Here is a 25,659-nt window from a genome sequence, read left to right as displayed (position 1 = left end):
TGATGCGTTAAACGTCTTCACATTGGACTGCATGGCATCAAGTTTTAATACACCGCCCTTAATTACACAACGCGGTTTCAATATGCATTAGACAGCGTCAAGTTGTAATAAATAATTTCACTTTATACTGCACATACTCATGTTGTGTAAAGCGGTCTCACATTGAGCTGCTAGTATCATGTTTTGTTGGGTGATTTCATATTACGGTGTATCAAGTTTTTCAATGCATCGTTCCATGTTTGAATATATGGAATGAAGTTTTGTATTAAATGGTCTCAAAATGCAATGCCTTGAATGTACATATATTGGACGGGGTGGAGTTTTAGATTAGACGGCGCTGAAATGCACTGCACTGACTGACTTGTTTAGGAATGGATTGTATATTTACTAATTTGGCGGTTACCGCCGCCCATAGTATTGAACTAAATTTCAAACTTACACTCGAATATTATAATTCATGTCTTAACATTAAATGAATTAATGAACATTATGGATATTTTAGCTTTAAAAGCGATACGGTCGAATATTCTGACATTGTTCGATATTTAAATTATCATCAGTTACTAGTAAACGAAGAAGGTCAGTATAGCCTACTCTGCGTTAATCAACGGTAGATGTGCGGATCGGTGAGAGAACATTATGACGTAAGTTATGACGTCAAATAGCCATATCATTGCGATTTACCAGATGAGCTTTGATATTAATCCAATACACTCATTGTTCAATTCTCGCGTTTCTGGATACTAAGCCGTTGTGTATCAAAAGATAAACTACTCTAGGCCTATTTGATATAGCTGTACCATACGTCTGCTGCTTAAGAGTGAACTACGTAGATCTAACAAATTTCACTTATTGTTTGAACATTCATTTCTTTATAAAACTGATATATATACTTATGTCGTAAACCCAAGTCCCCGGGTTATACTGTTCAACCAGGTCCTACATCACTCGGGAACTGGGGTGAAAATGTTCAGGATGGCCGACACCACTGGCTTAATTAATTTAAAGGAAAAGCCAGATTCCTTACAAAGCCACTTTCTGGGCTATTTCAAAGCTAGATCTATTATAACGCCAAGTGCTGTAATAATAAGTTTTAATTATTATCACACCACTTAGATCATAAATAGGAGAAAATCAACCCAAACAAACAAATAAGAAAATCAACACATATGACTGTGTAAAATTAAATGAAAACACAAGAGTAAGTCCAATTTTATAAATCTATTAAATCTAAAGCCCTATAGCTCTCATAACCACACATTCACAACTACAAATTTCTAAATTATGTCTACAAATAAGCTTCTACAATTAATATATACACTAATTTAAATATATGTCAATATTATCAGACAATTCCACAATTATTCCACATAAAATGCACATAAATTTTAGTAATTTTCTTAAGCAAATACATGTAAATTTAACTCAAAATTTCTAAATTATTCCCCAATAAAAATAAAGTCCAAAGTTCCTAAAATTGGCTCCAAATTTCCAATAATGTCCTACATAAGAGAAGTGTTTAATCCAAAAGTGTAAACTAGAAGAGCAAAGAAATACCTGATAAGCCCATATATATAGAGAAGCACCAAAACTGCTGCAATCTGATTGGTCAATGACATTTTCCAAAATATGTAAAACTTTTCTCACCAAATGCAAGAAATAGAATAAATGTCATCAAAAACCAATTACATAAACACAAACTACAAGAAAAACTACACCTTATCAGTTTATTTCCAATTACACTCAAATTATCCCAAAACATATCAAATATGGCTGCCAAAATCAGTCTTCACATCTAAGGGTCATCTTTAAAGGATACAAGAGAACAAGGCTTCTAAAAAATCTACAAAATTTCATATAACTAAACATTAATATCCTTGACTTGACAGTAAAGTTTCAGATCTGAACAATATCTCTAAATGTTTTTAATAAATATTTTCAATGGTCAGCTCTGTAGTCACACTAGCAAAAATGTAAACAACAGAATATTTTTCAAGATTACTCTAAAACTTCATAGTGTCATGTTCTCAAACTTTACAAAAATGTTAAGACATATATTTACAATATATTGAACGTGGAAATACCATGGCAAAATATCAAAAAATAAAGGGTGTTTTTGAATACTGTATAAATTAATTCTATGGATTTCTGGCACCGCACTCTGCCCAAAACGAACTGTTAGAGCCTTAATGAGTGTTTGTGTGTTTTCACGTGTATCTGGGGATAAGGTACAGGCAAATTTCACAGCATCACCTTTCAAGGCCAAGATTAACTGTAATCTATATTGTTCATCTGTCCATGCATAGTATTTAGAAAACCGTTGAAGCTGCCATAAGAAAGCCTCAAAAAAAACATTGCTTCCCATTGTAGGTAGGTAGTCTGTATCTGGGTTCATGAAAGTCTTCTTCATACTGGTTCAGGTAGCTTGGAGTGTGATTCCTATCTTGGTCACAATTTCTCATTTTGGAATTAATTTCTACATACATTCCAGAATTAAAGTCAGTATTCATTCTAGAATCCATCCTAAAGTCACTTATTAAATCCATTTTAGAATCACCATGTCTACAGATTCTACTCCAAAGCCTTAACGTTTTATTAACTTGTCTCAGAATTGTGGAAATATTCTGGAGTGTGATTCCTATCTTAAGTCACAATTTCCTACACTGGTATCAATTTCAACATAATATTCCAGAATAATTGTTAAAATCCATTCTAGAATTAACTTTAAATCACTTATTAATCACTTTGTCTACTCCATTAAATGATATATATCTTTTCTGTACATTCTGTACACATTTTAAGCGCTTGTCTCAAAATTTGGATTTTAAATCCTCTTTTGATGTAAGTATCCCACAATTATGATAATCCACTTTTGAAAGCTGAAGAAAGAGCATCTAAGGGATTAATTATAACATTATATATATAACATTAAACTTAGCAAAATACATGGAAAAATGTAGCAGGCGGCGCATCGATGCCGTGCTCCCCTGCCCTTAACTTTAAGGTTTAAAATATGTAACAGGCGCATCGATGCTGTGCTCCCCTGCCCTTAACTCAAAGGTTTAAAGGCAATGTAGCAGGCGCACCGATGTCGTACTTCCCTGTTAGCAATGGTCGCAGATTCACTGATAACGTGCTCTCCTGATCTAAACACTAAAGTTAGGAAAAAATGTTGCAGGAGGAAGGACTAAAGGCTCAACTGCGTTTACAACTAAGATTATGAAAAAATGTAGTAGGCGCATCGATGCCGTGCTCCCCTACCCTCAACTCTAAGGTTTGAAAAAAATGTAGCAGGCGCACTGATGCTGTGCTCCCTGCTCTTAACTCTAAGGTTTAAAAAATGTTGCAGGCGCACCGATGCCGTGCTCCCCTGCCCTTAACTCACTAAGGTTTAAAAATGTTGTAGGCGCACCGATGCCGTGCTCCCCTGCCCTTACCTCTAAGGTTAGGAAAAAATGTTGCAGGAGCAAAGACTAAAGGCTCAACTGCATTTACAACTAAAGTTATGAAATGTAGCAGGCGTACCGATGCCGTGCTCCCCTGCCCTTAAATCTAAGGTTTAAAAAATGTAGCAGGCGCACCGATGCCGTGCTCCCCTGCCCTTAATTCTAAGATATAAAACAAGTAGCAGGCGCACCGATGCCGTGCTCCCCTGCTCTTAACTCTAAGGTTTAAAAAACGTTGCAGGCGCACCGATGCCGTGCTCCCCTGCACTTAACACTAAGTTTGAACAATTGTGACAGGCGCACCGATGCCGTGCTTCCCTGCCGTTAACACTATGATAGGATTTGGAAATTCAAAAAAGTGAATGACCTGATTTAATATCACAGACCCAATCACCCCAACTGAAGATTTGTATAGCAATAGAGGAAAGCCTAGTTCACTCTCAGGCCTTTCACACTATCACCCCAAGAAAGAAAGAGTTGTGATACAATAAGCGATAGAAGAAAGCCTAGTGATAACAGGTCTTCCCTATTATCACCTCTGTTTCAAAGATAAAAGAGTATAATCCAGAGGTCCTTTCAAACTTAATACTCCTGCTGAGGTCCGATCCTTGTAAATGATACCTGCAGTATAAATTATTTCCAAATAATATTCCTGTATGAAATCCCCACTTCTGACGCCAATTTTATCGTAAACCCCAGTCCCCGGGGTAAACCGTTCACCGAGGACATTATTCGCTCGGGAACTGGGGTAAAAATGTTTAGGATGGCCGACACCACTGGCTTAATTAATTTAAAGGAAAAGCCAGATGCCTTACAAAGCCACTTTCTGGGCTATTTCAAAGCTATTATAACGCCAAGTGCTGTAATAATAAGTTTTGATTATTATCACACCACTTAGACTATAAATAGGAGAAAATCAAACCAAACAAACAAATAAGAAAATCAGCACATATGACTGTGTAAAATTAAATGAAAACACAAGAGTAAGTCCAATTTTATAAATCTATTAAATCTAAAGTCCTATAGCTCTCATAACCACACATTCACAACTACAAAGGTCTAAATTATGTCTACAAATAAGCTTCTACAATTAATATATACACCAATTTAAATATATGTCAATATTATCAGACAATTCCACAATTATTCCACATAAAATGCACATAAATTTCAGTAATCTTCTTAAGCAAATAAATTAAACTCCAAATTTCTACATTATTCCCCAATAAAAATAAAGTCCAAAGTTCTTAAAATTGGCTCCAAATTTCCAATAATTTCCTACATAAGAGAAGTGTATAATCCAAAAGTGTAAACTAGAAGAGCAAAGAAATAACTGATAAGCCCATATTTATAGAGAAGCACCCAAACTGCTGCAATCTGATTGGTCAATGACATTTTCCCAAATATGTAAAACTTTTCTCACCAAATGCAAGAAATAGAATAAAAGTCATCAAAAACCAGTTACATAAACACAAACTAGAAGAAAAACTACACCTTATTAGTTTATTTCAAATTACAAATAATGATCTAAAAGTACTTAAATCAAGTGTTAAAGAATTGACACACAAATTCTCCCAAAAATATCCAATATGGCTGCCAAAATCAGTCTTCACATCTAAGGGTCATCTTTAAAGGATTACAAGAGAACAAGGCTTCTAAAAAATCTACAAAATTTCATATAACTAAAAATTAATATCCTTGACATGACAGTAAAGTTTCAGACCTGAACAATATCTCTAAATGTTTTTAATAAATAATTTCATTGGTCAGCTCTGTAGTCACACTAGCAAAAATGTAAACAACAGAATATTTTTCAAGATTACTCTAAAGCTTCATAGTGTCATGTTCTCAAATTTTACAAAAATGTTAAGACATATATTTACAATATATTGAAAGTGGAAATACGATGGCAAAATATAAAATATGTACTTATATTAGGAGCATTTAATGGTTTCTGCTAATAAACTTTCTCGAAGTCGGGGAGTTTTTTGGTATGTTTTTGGGAATAACTCGACCAATAATTACTCAATAAGGTTCAAATTTTCAGCAAAGCTCTGTCATAGTGTATTCTTTAATGTATGGTAAAAGAACATGGTAACTTAAACTGTTTATTTAGATATTTACAAAAAGCAAAATATTTCATTGCCAAAACCCAGGTTTACCACACTTATTTAGAAACACCAGTTAGAAAATACAAATATTTTGGTTTTCTGTTTATTTACACACAAATCCATAACCATAGTTAGAGAATATATTTACATTTCATTGTTGTGGGTTATCCACTGGGTCTCCAGTTAGGTACATTGTAACTCAATTTTATAAATCAATATTGAAATATAAAGAAAAAAAAACTGTCATCAGAAAATCATATAGGTCGTTGACATGCATAATAGCATATCAATTTTACATTTCATGCCTGATAACATACTAATATGTTAGTTCAAAATTATTATACTACATGCGGTCTCATTCCGTACTAAGACCATACAAGAATTATACATTATGTACTATGGCGACTTTCGACATCATACAGAAAACATTTTTGCTCAAATTTACAATTTCAAATGCTTGCGTTCAGTTGTTGAAAGCATGATATGTTCATCTTCCTTTTTAAGTGTAAATCTACATCTCAGTATATGACATTGTAGTTTATTGATTTCGGCTACCGGTCCATAGCAAAATAGTTATAATAAATACATTTATGTACAACAACGTGTGGTGTAACAATTTAACTTACGAAGACCTTCCTTTTACTATACTTCATTCTGTATCTTCTGTAATGATAATCTAATTCAGACAGTGATAGCAGAATCTATGGCAATTATACAATTATTAAGCTTACTTAATGAAGAACTGTGATGAAAACGATATATGCACACATCTTTGTAAGCAATATATAAGTTACAGAAGTTCTATTTTATAGTCAACAATGTTAGCAATAACATGTATCAAATATCATTACACAGCGGCTTTCTAATAAATGTCTCCTTTCATTGAAAGCATTATAACTGTATCTTGATAACTTCCTTAAAATATTTAAAGATTAACGTTTTGAGAACCCATCAGTATATTAAATTTGTTTGTAGAACTATTAATATAGGATTTATTTGGTATATATTGTTCTTCTATATGCAGTAAACCGGGACATATTAACATAAAATAAAATTCAGTTTCAACCTCTAGCTGGATGTTTATGAAAATCTAACTCTCTGCTACTTTTAGTCCATCAATTGCTTTAATGACAACGCCTATAAAATCGTCGTGATACTGTATTGAAATTACCACAGGTCCGCAGTCAAGCGTGGACCTAACAGTATATCTGTCCTACATATGGTGTATTCTACATATTATCTCTGTAAGTTTCGCTATTGATAAATGTATATACCATAATATTTGATCTAATATGTATTGTTAAATGCTTATTTATCTTTTCTGTACATTCTGTTCAATACGTACCACTTGTGCATATAGGCCCATGGGGCCGGGTGTTTTGTATTCAGATCATTGTATTCACGTGTATGTACGAAACCGTTGATACACATATCGCTATAATAATCACTTACTTTCTTACTATATTCAATGTGAAAAGACACAAATATAATGTTTTTATCACATGTAGGCTTTTTTTCTATTTAAACACCAATATCTCTTCTTTTTAATCTATTATAGAGCAAGTCAATGCGACCAACATCTTTATTTTTAACGACGCCAACGTCAAATCCTTATTAGCCTAAAGTAATGCAAATTAAATGTAATTGCCTTTTTTCACATTCACAACGACAAGCATTTCATAAAACAGAAGATTGGATATTTACAACAGATTTTATAGAAAACTATGTACATTCGTACCCCAAAATAGGATAACAGAATATATAATTACAACTATTTGTGGTATAGAGCCGTGATTTGTTGCTTTATTTAGTTAATAATATAGGACAGTGTATATAAACTTCCAAATATAGGATAAACTAATATTCATTTATATTTTTATAGAATCATGATTATCAATGAGAGAAATTCAGCCTGTATCGTTATCATACAATCTCCATGTATGACTGTAGTATTAATTAGAATATTGACTTTCAATGAACTTTTGGTCGATTGATTGTTTAGCTATAAATTGTTCTGCAGCTAGTTTGATGATAGATTCACCAAGACTTTCCCAGTCTGGAATAAGTGAGTATTCTCCCTCTTCTTCTACCAGTTTGGCTCTTGTCATTCTGTTGAAGATAGTAAATAACAATTCTGGCATCAAACTTGTTTCTACCGTCTCTTTGAAAATCAAAATGATCGGTTTGTCCATTTCATAAGCTTCTCTCAGTTCCATTTCACACCAACGACTTCCACAGAACGATTTTGAAATAACAAATACGACAACGCAGGATTTGGAAATGCAGCGTAAAATTTCATTTACTATTGGTCGTCCCAAACAAAAGTTCTTATCTCCAGTACAAATAATTTCACGCTTACAACGACATTTTCCGCTTAAAGCAATGTTTAAATTAGTACGAATAATATCAAGAGCACACACTTCGTCTTCACTTGAATACGAAATCTGACACAAGTACTGTTCTGTCAAGACGCCCTTCTGAAAATCTTTCAAAAAGAGTTTTCTCTCATATTTCTCTCTTTTTATTTTCTTTCGTCTGAGTATGAACTTCGTTAAAAGAATTGAAACTACAATGATTACAAAACTTGAAACCGATGCACTCAATATAACAGCTGTTTTGTAACACGAATAATTTGAATGATATAACGAATCTTCGTTGATTTCTGTTTCTTCATTTTCCATCTTACAAAGATATTTTTTCCTAGTGTGGTGTTGAACAAACGAAATTATCAATTTCATAAATTCGACACTTTCGCAACTACAAATAAATGGGTTTTCTGTTATTTCAATGACTGCTGTATTGTTACCTCCAGCGGAAGCCCGTGTTTTGAGAAACAACTGCACGTTTGCTAGCGCTTTACCGTCTAGGAATTTTATACGATTTCGAGCAATATTCAGTAACTTGAGCATCTTCAAATGTTTCAAATTGAACTCGATAGTCGTTAATTTATTGTCTGCTAAATCAATTATCTCTAAACCCACATTATTTCTAAATATATCCTGCGGCAAGTGTGAAAGTTTATTCTCACCAATATTAAAATACTTAAGAATGTTTAGAGTCTCCAACAAATCGTTGAATTCTGGCAAATACTCCATTTCAAACAATCTATTTGATTTCAAATTTATCTTTTCAAGCGACTTTGTTGTTTTGGTTACCATTGGAGAGAAGTATTTTATTTCATTATACGATAAATCAATTTCATTCATCTCATTCAGTACTGGTAAATAAACTGTTATGTTGAAAATCTGTATTTGGTTCCCTCTAAAATGCCACTTCTTTAGATTGAAAACACAATCAGAGATATTCAGCAATGTATTGTTTATAATGACTGGATCACTAAATATTTCATCGGCAAATAGGTTTTCAATACGAAAGAAAAGTATTTTCATTAAATCATGATTTAAGTCATCACACTTTGTTATGTTTTTGTTTTTTAAAAAATCTGAATTGGTATCGAAAAACTGTACAGGAATCAAAGATATATTCAATGTTTTGAGATCTTTAAGAAATAAGGCAGCAAAATCATATAGTTCATTTATATTAGTTCCGGATGGTAAATTCATTGTTGATTGGGAAATATCAAGTGTCTTTAGGCCTACATATTTCGGTTCTTTCTGCCAGTGTTTGATAAAATACATATTGAAGTATGTTTTCTGTAAATTCAAGCTGTTAACTTTCATCTGTTGAATTAGGCTATAGAATGCTGTATTTATATTCAATTTGTTAACTCCAACAGTCGAGACGTCATTTAACGATAAACTGTCCACTGTAATATTAACATGGAGTAAATCTGCAAGGAGATCATTGATCTCTAGTTTCCTGCACACTGAAAATTGCAGTTCTACAAGGTGTATACCATGAAATGTATCCGTACTGAATGAGTCCTTCTTAATCTCATCCCCGTGTATTCGAAGTTCCTTTAATTCATTCAGCGAACTAAAGCACATATTACCAAATCGAACAGTGAAGTGGCCGTGATCATCTGAATACTGTGCAGTTATGTCTAAAAATGTTACATTTCGCCAGCTTCTATCAGCAAATGATGCATTATTGAAGTATATAACACTCAATGACATATTAATCTTTTTATTAATGTTTATATATACGCGGGTCACTTTTGCAGGTAGACTTTCAGGGATTATGTTGTCACAAATTGTGGTATCTGTGTAAGAGTTGACACAAGTCTGCAGTGACCTGTTCAGGCAGAATATACATAGAACAGCAATCGCCGTAGATAGTTTACATGTTGTAATTCGGAATGCCATCCTTTTTTACACGTTATTTCTTTGAACCTTAAAAAGATATAACGGATGAATTTACACTCGGTCTGTTCCTTACTAACGGAAGTAAAATTTCGCACATGCGCACTCTACGTAAGCAAAAAGACATGACCGCAAAATGTAAACTTATAATCGTATCAAATTTCAATCTATTTGATCTGTAATACTCTGTATTGTAGATTACAAGTGCAGGACAAACAAAAATCCTCTTTAGATCCACAACTGCCTTGCCCAGACTAATCAGCAACTTTTACGGTCTTGTCTAATAGGTGAAATCCTTGAGATCACAAACAAGTCTTGATCACCAAGGTGGCCTTTATTTAGTTATTTTAGTTACATAATAATTTTACGTATATTTATTTACTGAACAGCTACTCCAGTGACAAAAGAGCCGCGTCGTAAAATTCATGATAAATATCATTTTAGTTGGACAAAATTGTCAACTACAGTTAAGTGAGGAACGACAAAATGACAGAAAATGTTTTCAAATCCAAATAACAAGTTTTATATTTGTTTTGTGTGTAGATCCAGTTTTTGGATTGTTTGTGAAGAGACTAAACATTGGATAAGGCAGAACCTCGGGTTATCAAGGCAATCTGTGTAATACTATCAAAAACATTTATTGCAATAAATTTCGAAATATAATGATGATTTTTGTAGGTCTGCCCATTGCTGAGCGATCGTTTTGCCTCACGCAAAGAGCTAATGCGCATTAAAATCAAAATATCCGATTAAACAACAGGCCATCCTACGGCGTTGTAAATTGGTCTATACTTATATACATTACAATATCGCTTTTGCAATATCAATATATTTCGAGTTCATTTGAAGAAATGTGTCTACAAAACTAAAAAATGACCTAGTTTCGAATTTGACCTAGAAATAACTAAGACAAACATTCTGACAAAGTTTCAAACATATTGGGTCACAACTGTGGCCTATAGAGTGTTCACAATTTTTCCTTTGATCAGACCAACTGACCAAGTTTTTGATCCCACATGACCCACTTTCGAACTGGACCTAGAAATGATGAAGACAAACATTCTGACCAAGTTTCATAAAGATTGAGTCAAAATTGCGGCCTCTAGAGTGTTCAAAAGCTTTTCCTTTGATTTGACCAGGTGACCTAGTTTTTTTCCCCACATGACTAAGATTCGATTTTGACCTAGAAATCATCAAGCAATCATTCAGATTAAGTTTGATAAATATTACCTGACAACTGTGGCCTCTAGAGAGTTCACGAGTCTTTCCTTTGATCTGACCTACTGATCTAGTTTTTGACCCCAAATGACCCAGTTTCGAACCTGACCTAAAGATCATGAAGACAAACATTCTGATCAAGTTTCATAAAGATTGGGTCACAAATGTTGCCTCTAGAGTGTTCACAAGGCAAATGTTGACGGACGATGCACGACGGACAACGGACGACGCACACCGACGATCGCCGGACAATGACCGGTTACAATAGCTCACCTTGGACATTTTGTGCTCTGGTGAGCTAAAAAGAGGGAATACTTATGACAAACTATAACAATTGGTTTATAAAATTATCAAAACTTTTCTTACTTTTATTGGCGGTCTCGTGACCACTAGTTCCACGTCTTTGTATATCAGGGGTGATTGATAAGATGAAAACTAATAGTTTTCCATCCTGAAAAATCAAAAATGAATTTCTGAGCATAAATTACAGTGTCTTCAGTAAGAATATTGTTACTTTTCTTTTTTTTTCTCTTTTTTTTTTGTGTGTGTGTTTTTTGTTTTTGTTTTTTTTTTTTCTGTTTTTTTTTTTACTTCAACAACCTTCAGCACTGTATATAATATTTTCGATTTTTTCAGCGCTGAGAATTTTCTCAAATCTGTACAATTTTGCAGTTCAAGTAACAGAAAGATTAGGCCTACGGCTTCACTAAAATAACACTTCATTTCAAGCGTTGGAATAGAGAAATAGAAATTTGTTTTACCTCCCACCATATTCAAGCCCTATCATTGGTAGAGTAGTATCACGTGGTTGCCCTCTATATTTCTATAGAGGCTCAGTGGGTGACCCTGCATGAGAATTGCAATTAAAAATGGCGGAAATTTGCATTTCAATTATGTTTAACGTTTCTTTTTTTAGGTTGACTATTCAATAGATTAGGGAGCTATCCTACTTGCCCGGGAGAAGTAATAAGATGGTCGATAAAACAAATCAATTATTGGGTTTGTTACCTTGTATACCTCATTTTTCATTACTTTAGAGCATTTAAGGTAGTTCTGCACGTTTGAAAAACCGGAAGTGATAGCGTAACGTCATTTATCTGGAAAACGCAGAATAAAACCTGGATTCGGCGTATGGAAATCAAAATCAGTTTATGAATTAATGGCAACCTGTGAATTAATTTATTAAAATGGCACTGTTACTAATTTTCTAAAGTTAAAATATCATATGAAAGCATGCGACACGTTAAATAATTCAAAATAATGTCTTAAAACTAGAAAATGCTTTTGTAAAAAAGCGCATGTCTCCCCCAATGCAAAGTCCTATAGGCAAGAAGTCAATAGGGGTCAGGAGCAAAAATCAAAGAGACACTGATGGTTGGCTGCAATACGGATCATCTACTTGGCATGTCCAGTCATCCCGCTAAATTTCAACACTCTTGGCCTAGTGGTTCTCCAGTCACTGTTCAGGCTCCTGTGACCTTGACCTTTGATCAAGTGACCTCAAAATAAATAGGGGTCATCTACTCTGCATGTCCAATCATCCTATTTTCAAGTTTCAACATTGTAGGTCAAGTGGTTCTCAAGTTATTTCCAAAAAATGATTTTACATGAACAGGCCACTGTGACCTTGACCTTTAACAGACTGACCCCAAAATCAATAGGGGTCATCTACTCTGCATGTTCAATCATCCTATGAAGTTTCAACATTCTGGGTCAAGTGGTTCTCAAGTTATTGATCAGAACTGGTTATCAATGTTCAGGCCCCTGTGACCTTGACCTTTAACGGAGTGGCCCCAAAAACAATAGGGGTCATTTACTCTGCATGAACAATCATCCTATGAAGTTTCAACATTCTGGGTCGAGTGGTTCTCAAGTTACTGACCGGAAATGGTTTTCAATGTTCAGGCCCCTGTAACCTTGACCTTTCACAGAGTGACCCCATAATCGTTAGGGGTCATCTACTCTGCATGACCAATCAACCTATTAAGTTTCAACATTCTGGGTCAAGTGGTTCTTATTGACCGGAAATGGTTTTCAATGTTCAGCCCCTGTGACCTTGACCTTTAATGGAGTGACCCCAAAAGCGATAGGGGTCATCTACTTTGCATGTACAATCATCCTATGAAGTTTCAACATTCTGGGTCAAGTGGTTCTCTAGTTATTGATCGGAAATGGTTTTCCATATTCAGGCCCTTGTGACCTTGACCTTTGATGGAGTGACTCCAAAATCAATAGGGGTCAATTACTCTTTATGACCAATCATCCTATGAAGTTTCAACATTCTGGGTCAAGTGGTTCTCTAGTTATTGATCGGAAATGGTTTTCAATGTTCAGGCCCCTGTGACCTTGACCTTTGGCGCAGTGACCCCAAAATCAATAGGGGTCAACTACTCTTCATGACCAATCATCCTATGAAGTTTCAACATTCTGGGTCAAGTGGTTCTCTAGTTATTGATCGGAAATGGTTTTCAATGTTCAGGCCCCTGTGACCTTGACCTTTGACGGAGTGACCCCAAAATCAATAGGGATCATCTACTCTTCATGACCAATCATCCTATGAAGTTTCAACATTCTGGATCAAGTGATTCTCTAGCTATTGATCGGAAATTGTTTTCAATGTTCAGGCCCCTGTGACCTTGACCTTTGAAGGAGTGACCCCAAAATCAATAGAGGTCATCTACTCTTCATGGCCAATCATCCTATGAAGTTTCAACATTCTGGGTCAAGTGGTTCTCTAGTTATTGATCGGAAATGGTTTTCAATGTTCAGGCCCCTGTGACCTTGACCTTTGACGGAGTGACCCCAAAAACAATAGGGGTCGTCTACTCCAGCAGCCCTACAACCCTATGAAGTTTGAAGGTTCTAGGTCAAATGGTTCTCCAGTTATTGCTCGGAAATGAAGTGTGACGTACGGACGGACGGACGGACGGACAGACGGACGGACGGACAGGGCAAAAACAATATGTCTCCTGGGGGAGACATAATTAGCTTGAAATGGGCAGTAAGCACACGGACCTATACATTTTATTTCACCATATTACAGGCCATATGTTTATTTATCACTGTGAGACGTTTCATTAAAATCTACATTTCAGAAAAAATTCTATTCGCGAAAATGTTATGAAAGTTGCGATTTTCCTATAGACTCCCATTATGAAAAATTGCGAGAGATCCAAATTTTTCAAATAATCTAGCAAAAAATCAAGCACACGACCCTATCTTTTTTATTTGCTGAATTTTCTTAATATATTCCGAAGTTTTGAAAAATCAGAGTTTAACCAAATTCTACATTGTAGAAAAAAATTCGATCCAAAAGTGCAGAACTACCTTAAGTGGAATGAAAATTACATATAACCATTTAGTATAAAATTTCTTTTTACCAAAGATAAGAAAATAAGAAAAAAAGATATTGAAATGTTATTTAAATTTAGGATACATAATCTGTTCTTCTAAACTACACCATGATCCCCATAGAAATTATGCGTATGTAGATATTTTCTCAACGAATAAAACTAAAACCAGCAAATGCACACTGATAGTAGAAATATTTTCGCCTATATTGAAGTTGTATTGGTCAACTAAGAATTAGTTATTACAGTACATAAAGCCAAAGAGAATTTTTTCTAGATGAAATATGTTTCTATTTTGTGTAACTGCTCGATGGGATACCAGTATCATTAATTATCTGAGTTCTGTTGAGCGCTAATTTACTCTTACAAAAAGCTAAGGCCAAAAAAATAATGTTTAGTTTTTCAGGCCACTTTCTGAAAAATTTAACGAGGCAGTGCGATTTTTTTTCATTTTATTTTTTTTTTTTTTTGGAATTATTTTTTTAACAACATTGACCGTTTTATATGGAATCCAGTGATGTACATCCATTTTAACACACTTAAAGACATTGCATTTTATGTAGATAACGATTTATAAGAACAATACTTGTTCTGAAGGTTGCATTTGGCAATGAGAAAACTATTACATATACTAAACAAGAAATTATTGAAGCATGGACACGAAAGGAAATTGACGACTATTAAAAGAAACTGGGATGAAAGCACCATGAATGTTCGTATATAATGTTTGATGATGTTTTTCAATTTGTGTTGATAAGAATACTAGGGTGGAATGTTGGCAGATTTAACCCATGTCTGCAGCCCATATGTAGCCCAGGTTCGCGGTGTAAGGAACAGTCCTGCTCTTGTAATCTCTGACTGAAAAAAGGTGGTAAGTTCGAGCCCTGCTACCGACTAAGATTCTTTAAGTGAGAAAGTAGGCAGTTACTTACGGACTTCGGTCTAGTACTGGCCCCGTGTTCACAAAACATTTTCAATCTCAGCTGAGTTTGATAATGAACTTTATTTGTCATTTATATTTAAATATCAAGTTTAAGACTTAATTTGAAGTTAATAACTATTTTCAAGTGACAATTTAGTACTTATAGTAAGTCTTATTTGAAATTCAACAATGAAGTTTTAAAAAAAACTGATATTAAAATTTCAAACTCAAACTCAGCTGAGACCGAAAAATGTTTTGTGAACACGGGGCCAGGTCTTTCCACAGGAGTGATGGTTCGGTGAACTGACCGTCTAAACATTATTTCAATTATATCGTCTGATATAAATGAAATAATGTTAAAAAAATGGGCATAAAACCGGACAATTAAACTGACCAATATTAAACAAGCATTTCTTTAATGTACGCTTATAGAATAAACAGAGCACCATACGCCTATTCTGCTGATTTCTCCTTGATTCGAGCCCTTAAATATTTCAGGGGTGTGCATATTTTTGTTATCCTGTTCAATTAAATGAATTTTGTTTGTTGTTACAGAAACATTTACATTTAACAATGGAAATTAAGAATCAGAATTCTTGCCAAGACTAAAAGAGGTCAAACTCCAGGCGCGTACCTAGTGCATTTTTCATAGTTCGCAGACGTAATGGGGTTGGGTGGGGGTCGATGGATCCTCCCCTTGATGGAATGTCTTTATTCAAAATACCTCTTTTTATCAAAATAATCGTAACACAATTCATTTATTATGAATTTAACAGGTAACATATTGAAATAGTAAGTTTGAGTCCGCTATTCATAAGCATACGTTATAAACGTTTCAAGTCAGGAATTAAAAAATAAAAGTTCCAGGGTTCCTATGCTAAAATGGGGTCAGATTTTGAAAATAGAAAAAAATTACCCCGTTTAAAAGTGTTATATGCATTCACCTTAAAGATGGGCCCGGTTTTAGAGGACTCAAAACTATTACCCGATTTACTACATTACAGTCGCGCAAAGGATATATCAAATAATTTATTTTACTACGTATGTGCGTAATATTGCACGTGCAATCTGTGGTTAATGATCAATGTTACATATATGCAAATATTGTTTCAAATCAAATGGTCTGCAAGTATATATACGATAGTTGTTACAAGGAACTTGCCATAACTCCAAATTGAAGACTAGTTCACATAGACATGTTTAGTTTAATGATAATGATACAAATGTACAACATCTGAACCTTGAAACTGATACCTTGCATAGGGAAAGCATCCGGTACATAGTGGCGTCTTTATTACGTCAACTTCGTTATAGGTATTTCTAAAACTAAAGCAGTATTCTGCAAAATGTTTCTTACACCTTTTGAATTATTTCGCGGTTTCGCCACATTGATCTCGCGCTTTGCGCTTCATATATAACGAGATAACGATGATAAATGGGGAGATCGCGAAACTTTAGCAATGTCGCGCTTTGCCATCGATATTTCGCGCATGTGAAAATTCTCGATTTCACGTTACGTCATCGTGATCTCGCACTTTGCCATCATGATTTCGCTCTTTGCCATTATGATCCCACGCTTCGCGTATCGCCTGATGAAGAAGCGCGAGATCACAATGGAGAAGTGCGAAAAAACGAAAAGTTCAGGCTTTAACATACTCATTAAGTAGACATTTTATCAACAATATTGAATCATGAATTATTTTTCATTATTATTATTTTTTTTTTTTTTCATATCTTAAGACTATATTCCTAGCCCCATTACAAATTTAAGCTCGATATGCCAATACAGTTATATTTTGTCAGCAAAGGAGAACAATTCTATAAGACTTGTCTTTCATTCTTATCCTTTCTTGTTTTGTCTTCACTACAGTATGCATATGTATAAATATATGTTCTCTATTTTGGGAATAAATATGTTTAAACTAATCATAAAAATGTTAAAAACATAACGTGAATGTTTATATATCTCAACGGCGTCTAAAACCAAGTATTACACTGAAATCTTAATTGAGTAATTTTAGGATGTTGTTTAAGGTCTTCTGAAATATTATACCTATAGTTTAGTTACCTATAAGGCCATTGAAAAACTGTAATCACCAATTATAAAGAAAGAACGTAATTATTTATCTCAATGTGAAGTGGTTGTCAGATCACTGTAATATGTCGTATGACTTGTACCGCTGTCAAACCTTGGCGATAAGCTTAGGGTTTAACTAGGTGTAATTATTCGATTTCTATAATATTTTATTTTCTACAGCATTGTGACTATGGAACAATTATAACACATGTAAGATATCTCTATGAAAATAAAACGTAATAATCATTATGCGAGACAAATTACGCCTACAGTGTTATAAATTGTCCTACTAAAAAGCTTTTAGCCTTAAGCACTAGTGTCTCTTTTCTGATTTCTCTACAGTAGTAAAGTAATTGTTTGTGCGAAGTCAATCTAACCCCATTTGACCTTTTAACCCTTGGTCCGAACCGACCAATGCCGGACAATTTAAAATCCACAGGTTTTTAACCCAATAAAACCTTGATTAACTAAAGATGATTTAATTAAGATGATTTAAAATGAGAAAACATTATGTCTTTATTTAAAATAGTTTCCACCTTAAAAACTTTAAAACACTACAGAGATACAAAATGTAGAATAAGTTTGGCCTTCGCTATATAACCTACAGGGAAGTAAAATTTCATGTGGTTGATTGTTAACCACATTTATTTTCTGTTTAAATAACTCTTTTACTTCTTGTTTGTAAATCCTTCTAATAGATAAAACAACTGTTAAAGACATTAGAAAATGACACAAAATGTACACAATACTATATAATACATTAATAATTATCCATGAACAAGAAAATTTCAAACTAAAAATATAACACAGACCGGGGGAAAACCAAATGCCTAAATTTAAAACTAAAACTAACACAGGACGGGAAACCAAATGTAATTATAACAATATATAAGGTCGGTTATTTACAAATTATCCTCTTTTTATTAAAAAACAAGTAATATCTCCCTTTGATATTGAAATTCATACAAATATATTTTAATTATATGGGAAACGAATAAAATTACCTTGTAGGAGTTGTTATTATTTAGAACAAAAGTAATTGTATAAATTATAAACATAAAATAAAATTATGATAATTTCAAAACCATAACACTATTATAATAAAGAATTACTACCATATATATAACGGTTTCAACTTTTATATCATTGAGGGACGAGTTTCTGTTATGCTTAGTTCCAGGAAGTCAATCTGACGTTTCCTTGTCTGTTGTATAGGTAGCTTGGCAGTATGGTTTGTGTACTGGATCGCTTGTCTGTTATCTGTTCAGCCGCTGTGTGACATTGACTGGTTGTGCACCTTAAAGAATTCTTTCCGTCATTGTTGTAATAGCACTGAATTCCGTATTCGTTCTTGTCTTAGTTTCGAAGGTTTCGGGAAGCATGAAACAATGGGGTTTGAAGGTGATTCTGGCTGCAAAGGGCTGGTTTGATGATTTAGGAAAAAACCAGCTGTTATGGTGAGCTACAGATGAGGTCTCTTAGGAAAGACTAATGGTTTCACCCCGCGTGGGTGTGCACGTTATAAATTCTTACCTGGCGTCGGGGTTAAATTAAATGTACAGAACACGGCTTTGCATTTATTTTTTTAAAACTAATATACAATTATTACAAGATTTAAGTACAAACAACTGAAATTACTCAACCGTTTGAAGTATCATAGGCATATGCTTGATTGAATTATTTATTATGTTTTACAATGTTTACTTTCAGTGTTTTATACAATAAATCATAAATGTTTATACTTATTTTGTAAATTTTAATGAAAAAATAAACAATATAACAAAAATTGTTTGTTTTGTCTTGATTTTGTATGTTATTATACTTAACCCCAGCTATTATATCAAATCACTGTCCTTTTGTTTTCATCCGATATATATAGAATTTGATGTAAACTGATCCGCAAAGCGAAAATGTTGTTCTGTAGATGCCGAATCGTCATGAGGATGAATATCAATCACTGTCCCTTGTTTTAGATAAATTTTAATTTTTTTTCTTATACATAGATATTAATGATCAGTGTCAAAGTCTCAGCTGTTATATTTACATATCAAACTACATCATCTATACCAAGAATTGTCTGATATTCAGCATTCCACTTTTAAATAAAATGTTATATTGGGCTTTTAATCGGTTTGATTTTGGTTCACCTAGGGGCCTGGCCCCGTTATAAAATCTAATATCTTTATATAATTCCGGATTTTTTAAACTTTAAACACTCCACTCAAAATCACATCTTGTGCAATAATTTATATTTTGGTTTGTGTTTTAAAGCTTCATAATTACAATAATTCCAGGTTTAAATTTAACTGATTTAATAGTTAGACCAGTCATATTTTCATTGGTTGAATTATATCCAGGCACTCGACGGTTTAAATTTATTTTTCATTTATACATAATCATAAAGAGTGTTATTATAGTATTCAAAGAGAAACACTTCATGTCCCACTTCTCTAGCCTTTCTTCTATTTTCCTGTCTTTTTTTTTCTTAAAGTTGAAAGAATTATTTCAGCTAAATTCATCAAGTCGTTTTGTTGTGGCAACTTCAGAACGAGTTAGATTGTCAAACAGTAATTCTTTGGTTCTCTAATTGAGGTCTGTTTTAGAAAAAATTTTTTACTTTTGTAATTTCTTGGGGTATTAGTGGGTAATTTCTCGAATTAGCGGTTATTGCTTTAGTATTAGCAGTAATTAATGGAAAGTATTAGCAGTGATTGATTCTTGTTTAGCTGATATTTCAACTACAGTGTCCAATATCATTTATTCTTTTTTAATTGTATCATTTAAATTTTATTAATGATATTCTTTAAAAATTCATTAATATCATTTTGTAATAAACCTTTAAGTTTACTTAACTTTCGTACTTTATATTGTGATGTGCATCGACATTATTAATCATGTTTACAAGTTTGTTTCTCAAATTTTCTAGTGATTATTAATTATGTTAATTGCTTCAGTATTAGCAGTAATTAACTCTACTTGTTTAAGGATTTTTCAACTACAAAGTCAGTTCATTTTTATGTTCTCAACTTTAGCATTAAATTATTACTATCATCTTGTAATTTTTTTGTATATTACTTAAGTTGCATACTTTAAATTATGACGGTTGTCATTTAATAACTAATCCAATTTTCGAATTTGTTTTTTTTTAAAGTCATCATTTAGAATTAATTTCTTTTTTAAGGTTATTAATGCGTGTGTCTTGATCATCACCTCTTTGTGAAGCTGCCTTTTCCAATAGATTTATATCTGCAAGTTTAATTGAAATTAATTCTAATAATTCTTTATGCATATTTTCAGTTTCGTATTTAGTATATTTATTTCTGTTTCTGATTTCTAACTGATACATAATTTTGTAAACTTTTTCAGCTTCAATAATCTTGTTCTTTTAGTTCTTCATGTTTAATCATACTATCTTTTTAATTCTGAATTTGGGTGATAAAATTTTAATTTAACTCGGAAAAACTTCCTTTTATGTTGTCATCTGTCAAATCAGATTTCTCTTCAAGTTCTTTAATAGAGAATCAACCTTGCTTTCATTTCTTCTTCAATTTTACTTGTAATTGATTAATTTATAAAAATGAATTCTTTTTAAAATCTTTTGTTAATTCATCAATATTCTTAACTTCTTCTTTGTGTTGTTTTATACTTTTGATGTCTTCAAGTTTTTAGTCATCTATTACACTTTGAATTTTTTTTATACACAACCGTTCTTAGGAACTGATCGTTGGGTTGATCTTGGATACCTAGGTTGAATTATTCATTAACCTCCCATATCTAATGCTCTATCTCATTGTGTTAGTTCAAGTTCCTTATTTCTGTGAAGATACGTTCCGTTCCTTTTTAAGCTTTTTGACTTGTTTTTAGTAGATAATATTAAATCAATATCAAATTTAACTTTACTTATACTGTCAGGTTCACTTATTTGTTTTCGTCATTAAAAACTCCAAATTATATAATTATTATATATTACCGTAAAGTTTTTTTTAAAAAAACTTCCTTGGTTGTCAATATAGTAAGAAATCATATTTTTGATTTGTTGAATAGCAAAAGTATCACGATCCTATATTTTGTTCATCACAAATCTATTAATCTTCATTTTACCCGGACTTTCAAATAAAAATATAATGTGAACAGTTAATCCGAATATCCTTTGGTGTTTTTAGGTAAGACTGACTTAAATATATACACAACCGTTTTTGTGGCGTCCTTGATTAAAATATTTTGTACTTTCATTTGCAACCTTTTTATCTTCAATACAAAAATCATCAAATATTACTACGTTTTGTTTTCTGATTCAAGGTTCTCACAAGGTTCAATTTGGTCGGGATCAGCTGAATATTCAAGTATTTCATTTGGATCTAATTTAATCTTTTTTGCAATTTGGTTTAAGTTGTTATTTAAATCTTGATATTTAGATTGTTCTAGGTTTTTAGCAATATGTATAATTTATCATAATATATAAGAGGTTTCGAAGTATACTGCATAATGTATTGTTTTCCAGATCCTGACGATCACATATTAACATTCTAAACATGGAATTCTGGCATAAAGGATAAAATTGTTTAAAGTATTGGCTTTCATTGTTTGTATCATAATTTGGAATTCATTTATATAAGATTACTTATTTTACAATATCTACATTATTTACATTTTTTACATTATTTTACATTATCTTACATATTATTTAATTGCAATCAAAACTTAATGAATGATAATAAGAAAAAAATTAGTGGGCAAAAGATGAGAAGTCTTAGAGAGAAATAATGAGAGGAAAAAATAAGAAAGATTACAAATCGGGATATGTATACTGAAATTTTATAAACCAATTACTGAAAAAATAGAAAGTCAAAAAGAACAATTATAAGTCAGTAAAAAGCATTACCTGGAATAAAACAACAATTAGGATTATTAGGTGATGAAATGAAAGACATACAAACATACCAGGGTGTACCAAGCTATTCCAAGAACCAATACCAAATTACAGAGTCTCCTGAGAGAAGAACTGTTGAGGAAATTTGAAAAATGGGAGGAAAAATACATGAGAATAGATTTGAATGTGGTTTGGATATGATGTTTTAAAAGAATAAGGGGAACATATCCCCGTTTGAAATGTTTGACTTTTTTATGCAGCTTGAAGCTAATCATAATTAAATATATGAAGTCACAGTCCAAAATACAATAGGGAATGTTACTACGAATATTGTGAAGCTAAAAACGGTCTGATAGCTTAGCAAAATCAAGGATCAAAAGATCCATATAAACGAGAAATAACCTAAAGAATTAAAACATAAACAAAAACGAATGGTATATGTACAAAAAACGGTTGATAATTACTGTTAATTTAGCCTCCTATATTTAGTGGACAAGGAATTAAACCTTAATTCCCATATATAGTTCACCAATGGACAATATGTTATTTAATTATAATTTAATAAACTTTATGGTCAAAACAAATTAATTGCTTAGGATGAATAATGGAAAAGAAGTAATTAAACTAAAGTAGATGATGATTTAATTCGATTTGATTAATAAAAGAGATAAACATTAAGAAAAAGCATTCAATTCATTCAATAAAAATATTTAAAGATTTAACAGAAAGTAGGATTACATATCATTAAAAGATCTATGAATTTTAATAAAAGTAATTAGGGGACAAGGTTATGACGTTTGTTCCAATGTAATCCACTAAGAATTGGTTAATGGATTGGAGTTAATTTGTGGTTCATTTAATGCTGGAAATACTAATGAAGAACTAAAAAATGAAGTATTAGAATAATTGATGAACTATTAAATATGAATTCTCTTTTACCAGAACATCATGAAATGTTATATAAAAATTTTTTTTCTTGAATTTAGAATATTTTAATTAAAAAGACTATGTTTGTTAATTATATAATGGAACAAAAAATTAGTATTAAGTTCTGAAACAGTTAAAGATATAAAAATAAACCGATTGATTTTTCAATCAGATTTAGTAGTTCTTTATTTTAGATAAAAATAAACTTATGTTGTTGGTTGGATAGTATTAACACTTAGATCTACTCTTGGCATAATATTAGTGATGAATATGACAATTTAAAGAAGCGTTATCATTAATGGTAAAGAATGGAAAGATATCATATTTACAAATGGTTCTTACAGGTTACACAGATATTAATAATTATATTTGGGAAAAAATTAAGAAATAATGGTGATTATGGGTATTTGATAAATCAGAAATTGCTCAATAAAGTTGGAAATTTGATTTAAAGTAGTTTTAAGATTTGATTTTCAATTTACTGATAATTTTAGTTGGATTGGAAATATCAAATTTTCATACATTGCTTGGATTTGAGAAAAAAAAATTAGAAAAACTGAATGGGGAACTAAAACACCAAATATAACTAACTTGTGGATACAATTTCATTCATGTGATCTTATTGATAATTCTTGTCTGATGGTATATTTCAGTGTTTATCTATGCTTTAGTACTGCAGATTTAACAAGAGCTTATCCATTTACAAAAGAACAACAAAGATGTTGGATATTCTTGAAATTAATAAATATATTATAAATTCAATTAGAATATATATTACAGATGTATTTGGTAGGAATAATTAAATTTTAATGGAGGTTGAAACAAGTTTTACACTAATTTTAATAAGAAATTAATTAAAACTTTAGTTTTAAAACTTTTATTAAAAATTTAGTTTTATAAATGTACAAAAAGGTCATGATAAAAATAAAGGAAATATTTATATATGTGTGCTACACAGGAGAAGAAATCTATACACGGAACAGGTATCTTTGACACCTTTACGAAATTGCTTTCAAGCGGAGTGCCATCTTCATTAGCACAGCTGGAAAAAAAAAGCTTTGGGAAACAGCAGGGAAAGCAGCACTTGAAGTGGCAAACAAAAAGGTTGGAACAGAAGTTGGCAATTAACTGCAGCTTAAATTGTTGAAAAACTTAAAAGAAAACTGCTCCAGCGTTGGTAATTAATTGCAAGGAATTACAAGAAAAGAATAATAATAAAAATAAAATGAGGAGGATATTCATATGAGATAATAGAATATTAGTACAGGATCTGGGGACTTTAGCTCGTGCTGGAACTTCAGCTCACCAAAACGTATTAAAGAGTAATTTATAAAAAATAAAATAAAAAACTAAAATAAAACTAGAATAAAAATAAAAATTATATATTAAATATATACATGTTTAGAACAAAGAATATTGCGAGATATGAATTAACTCTCTATTCGATTAGATACAGCTTTAATTTCTGTTTCCTGGGAAATTAATGTTTAACCACAAAATCGGATATCACTTTACAATTACTGATAGTAGTTCATATTTTGATTGGTTTAATGCTTATTTTGAAGTAAGTTTTTTTAAGTAAATAAATTGTAATGGTAAATAATTATGGTGTTGTGGAGATGATAATCTAATTGCTTTAATTAATAATGCGGCTTCATTTATTGATCAGTTAGTGGTTAACAATGGAAAAAAAAATTGTTTATGATTGTAATAATTTTATTCAAAGTAATAATGTAAAGAGTTTGGTTGAACTATCTGCGGATTATGTCAAAATCAACTTGACAAATGAGTTTATTTATTTTTTAGTTACTACTGCTGTTGCTGAAAGTAGGAATGACCAGCTGGATATATAGTGGTTTCGCTATTAGAAAGCATTAATCAAGATAATAAGAGGTAAATGCTAGATTCCATAAATAATTTATTCATTTTTTCCGGGTGGTTTAGAATTAATATTTTACTCCAAGTCAAATTCAAATAACACTGCAAGCTGACAGATGATGATGAATTAATTTTTAGAGCTATGATACTGTGATTGTAGAGTAATTGTAACAAAATTAATTTCTATGGGTTCCTCGTTTAATTTTTCAATGAATTTGGGTTTTTGGGTTATCATCAATATCATTAATATCACTCTTCGTTCCTAAATTTTCTTTTAATTGGTTTGGTGTAATTCTTTGCTAATTCATCGCTCCATGTGATTCCGGGGTATACTCTACCCCCTTTTCCCGTTTTTTGACTTTTGTTTTTGTCCGAGACCAAGTGTGTATTTCGTTTTAATTATAGGTTTCACAACTAAATGTTTTGCAATCTTTTCTCCAAATGTTTTTGATTTAGTTTTATTTAAATTGGAAAGCATTTGCTTATCACATGTACCCTTTTTTACATCACTGTCATAGCATAAATCATGGTCCATACATACTGCATCCAGTTCATTGACAGGGGGTCCATTATCTAGGGGATTTCCTGGCCCACAATA

At 32.2% G+C, this 25,659-nt stretch overlaps 2 protein-coding genes across 3 annotated transcripts in view; one reads left to right on the top strand and one right to left on the bottom strand.

Annotated features, from left to right (window-relative positions):
- LOC123541134 (toll-like receptor 1) overlaps positions 1–25,659 on the top strand; it is a 161,492-nt gene that overhangs the window by 95,253 nt on the left and 40,580 nt on the right. The gene's annotated exons all lie outside the window — the stretch shown is intronic.
- LOC123541118 (toll-like receptor 4) overlaps positions 1,207–25,659 on the bottom strand; it is a 42,797-nt gene continuing 18,344 nt past the window's right edge. For both annotated transcript variants that reach the window (XM_045326520.2, XM_045326529.2), the window contains exons 2-3: positions 11,404–11,488; positions 1,207–9,849 (exon numbers count right to left, since the gene is read on the bottom strand). In XM_045326520.2, coding sequence (XP_045182455.1) covers positions 7,510–9,822 — 2,313 coding nt within the window. In that variant the 5' untranslated portion in view covers positions 9,823–9,849; positions 11,404–11,488 and the 3' untranslated portion in view covers positions 1,207–7,509. The remainder of the gene's footprint in view (positions 9,850–11,403; positions 11,489–25,659) is intronic.

The sequence above is a fragment of the Mercenaria mercenaria genome, chromosome 1 (assembly GCF_021730395.1).
Source record: "Mercenaria mercenaria strain notata chromosome 1, MADL_Memer_1, whole genome shotgun sequence".
In the NCBI taxonomy this organism is placed as follows: Eukaryota; Metazoa; Mollusca; class Bivalvia; order Venerida; family Veneridae; genus Mercenaria; species Mercenaria mercenaria.
The sequence above is the reverse complement of the archived record's forward strand: the minus strand, read 5'-3'. Positions and strand labels throughout refer to the sequence as shown.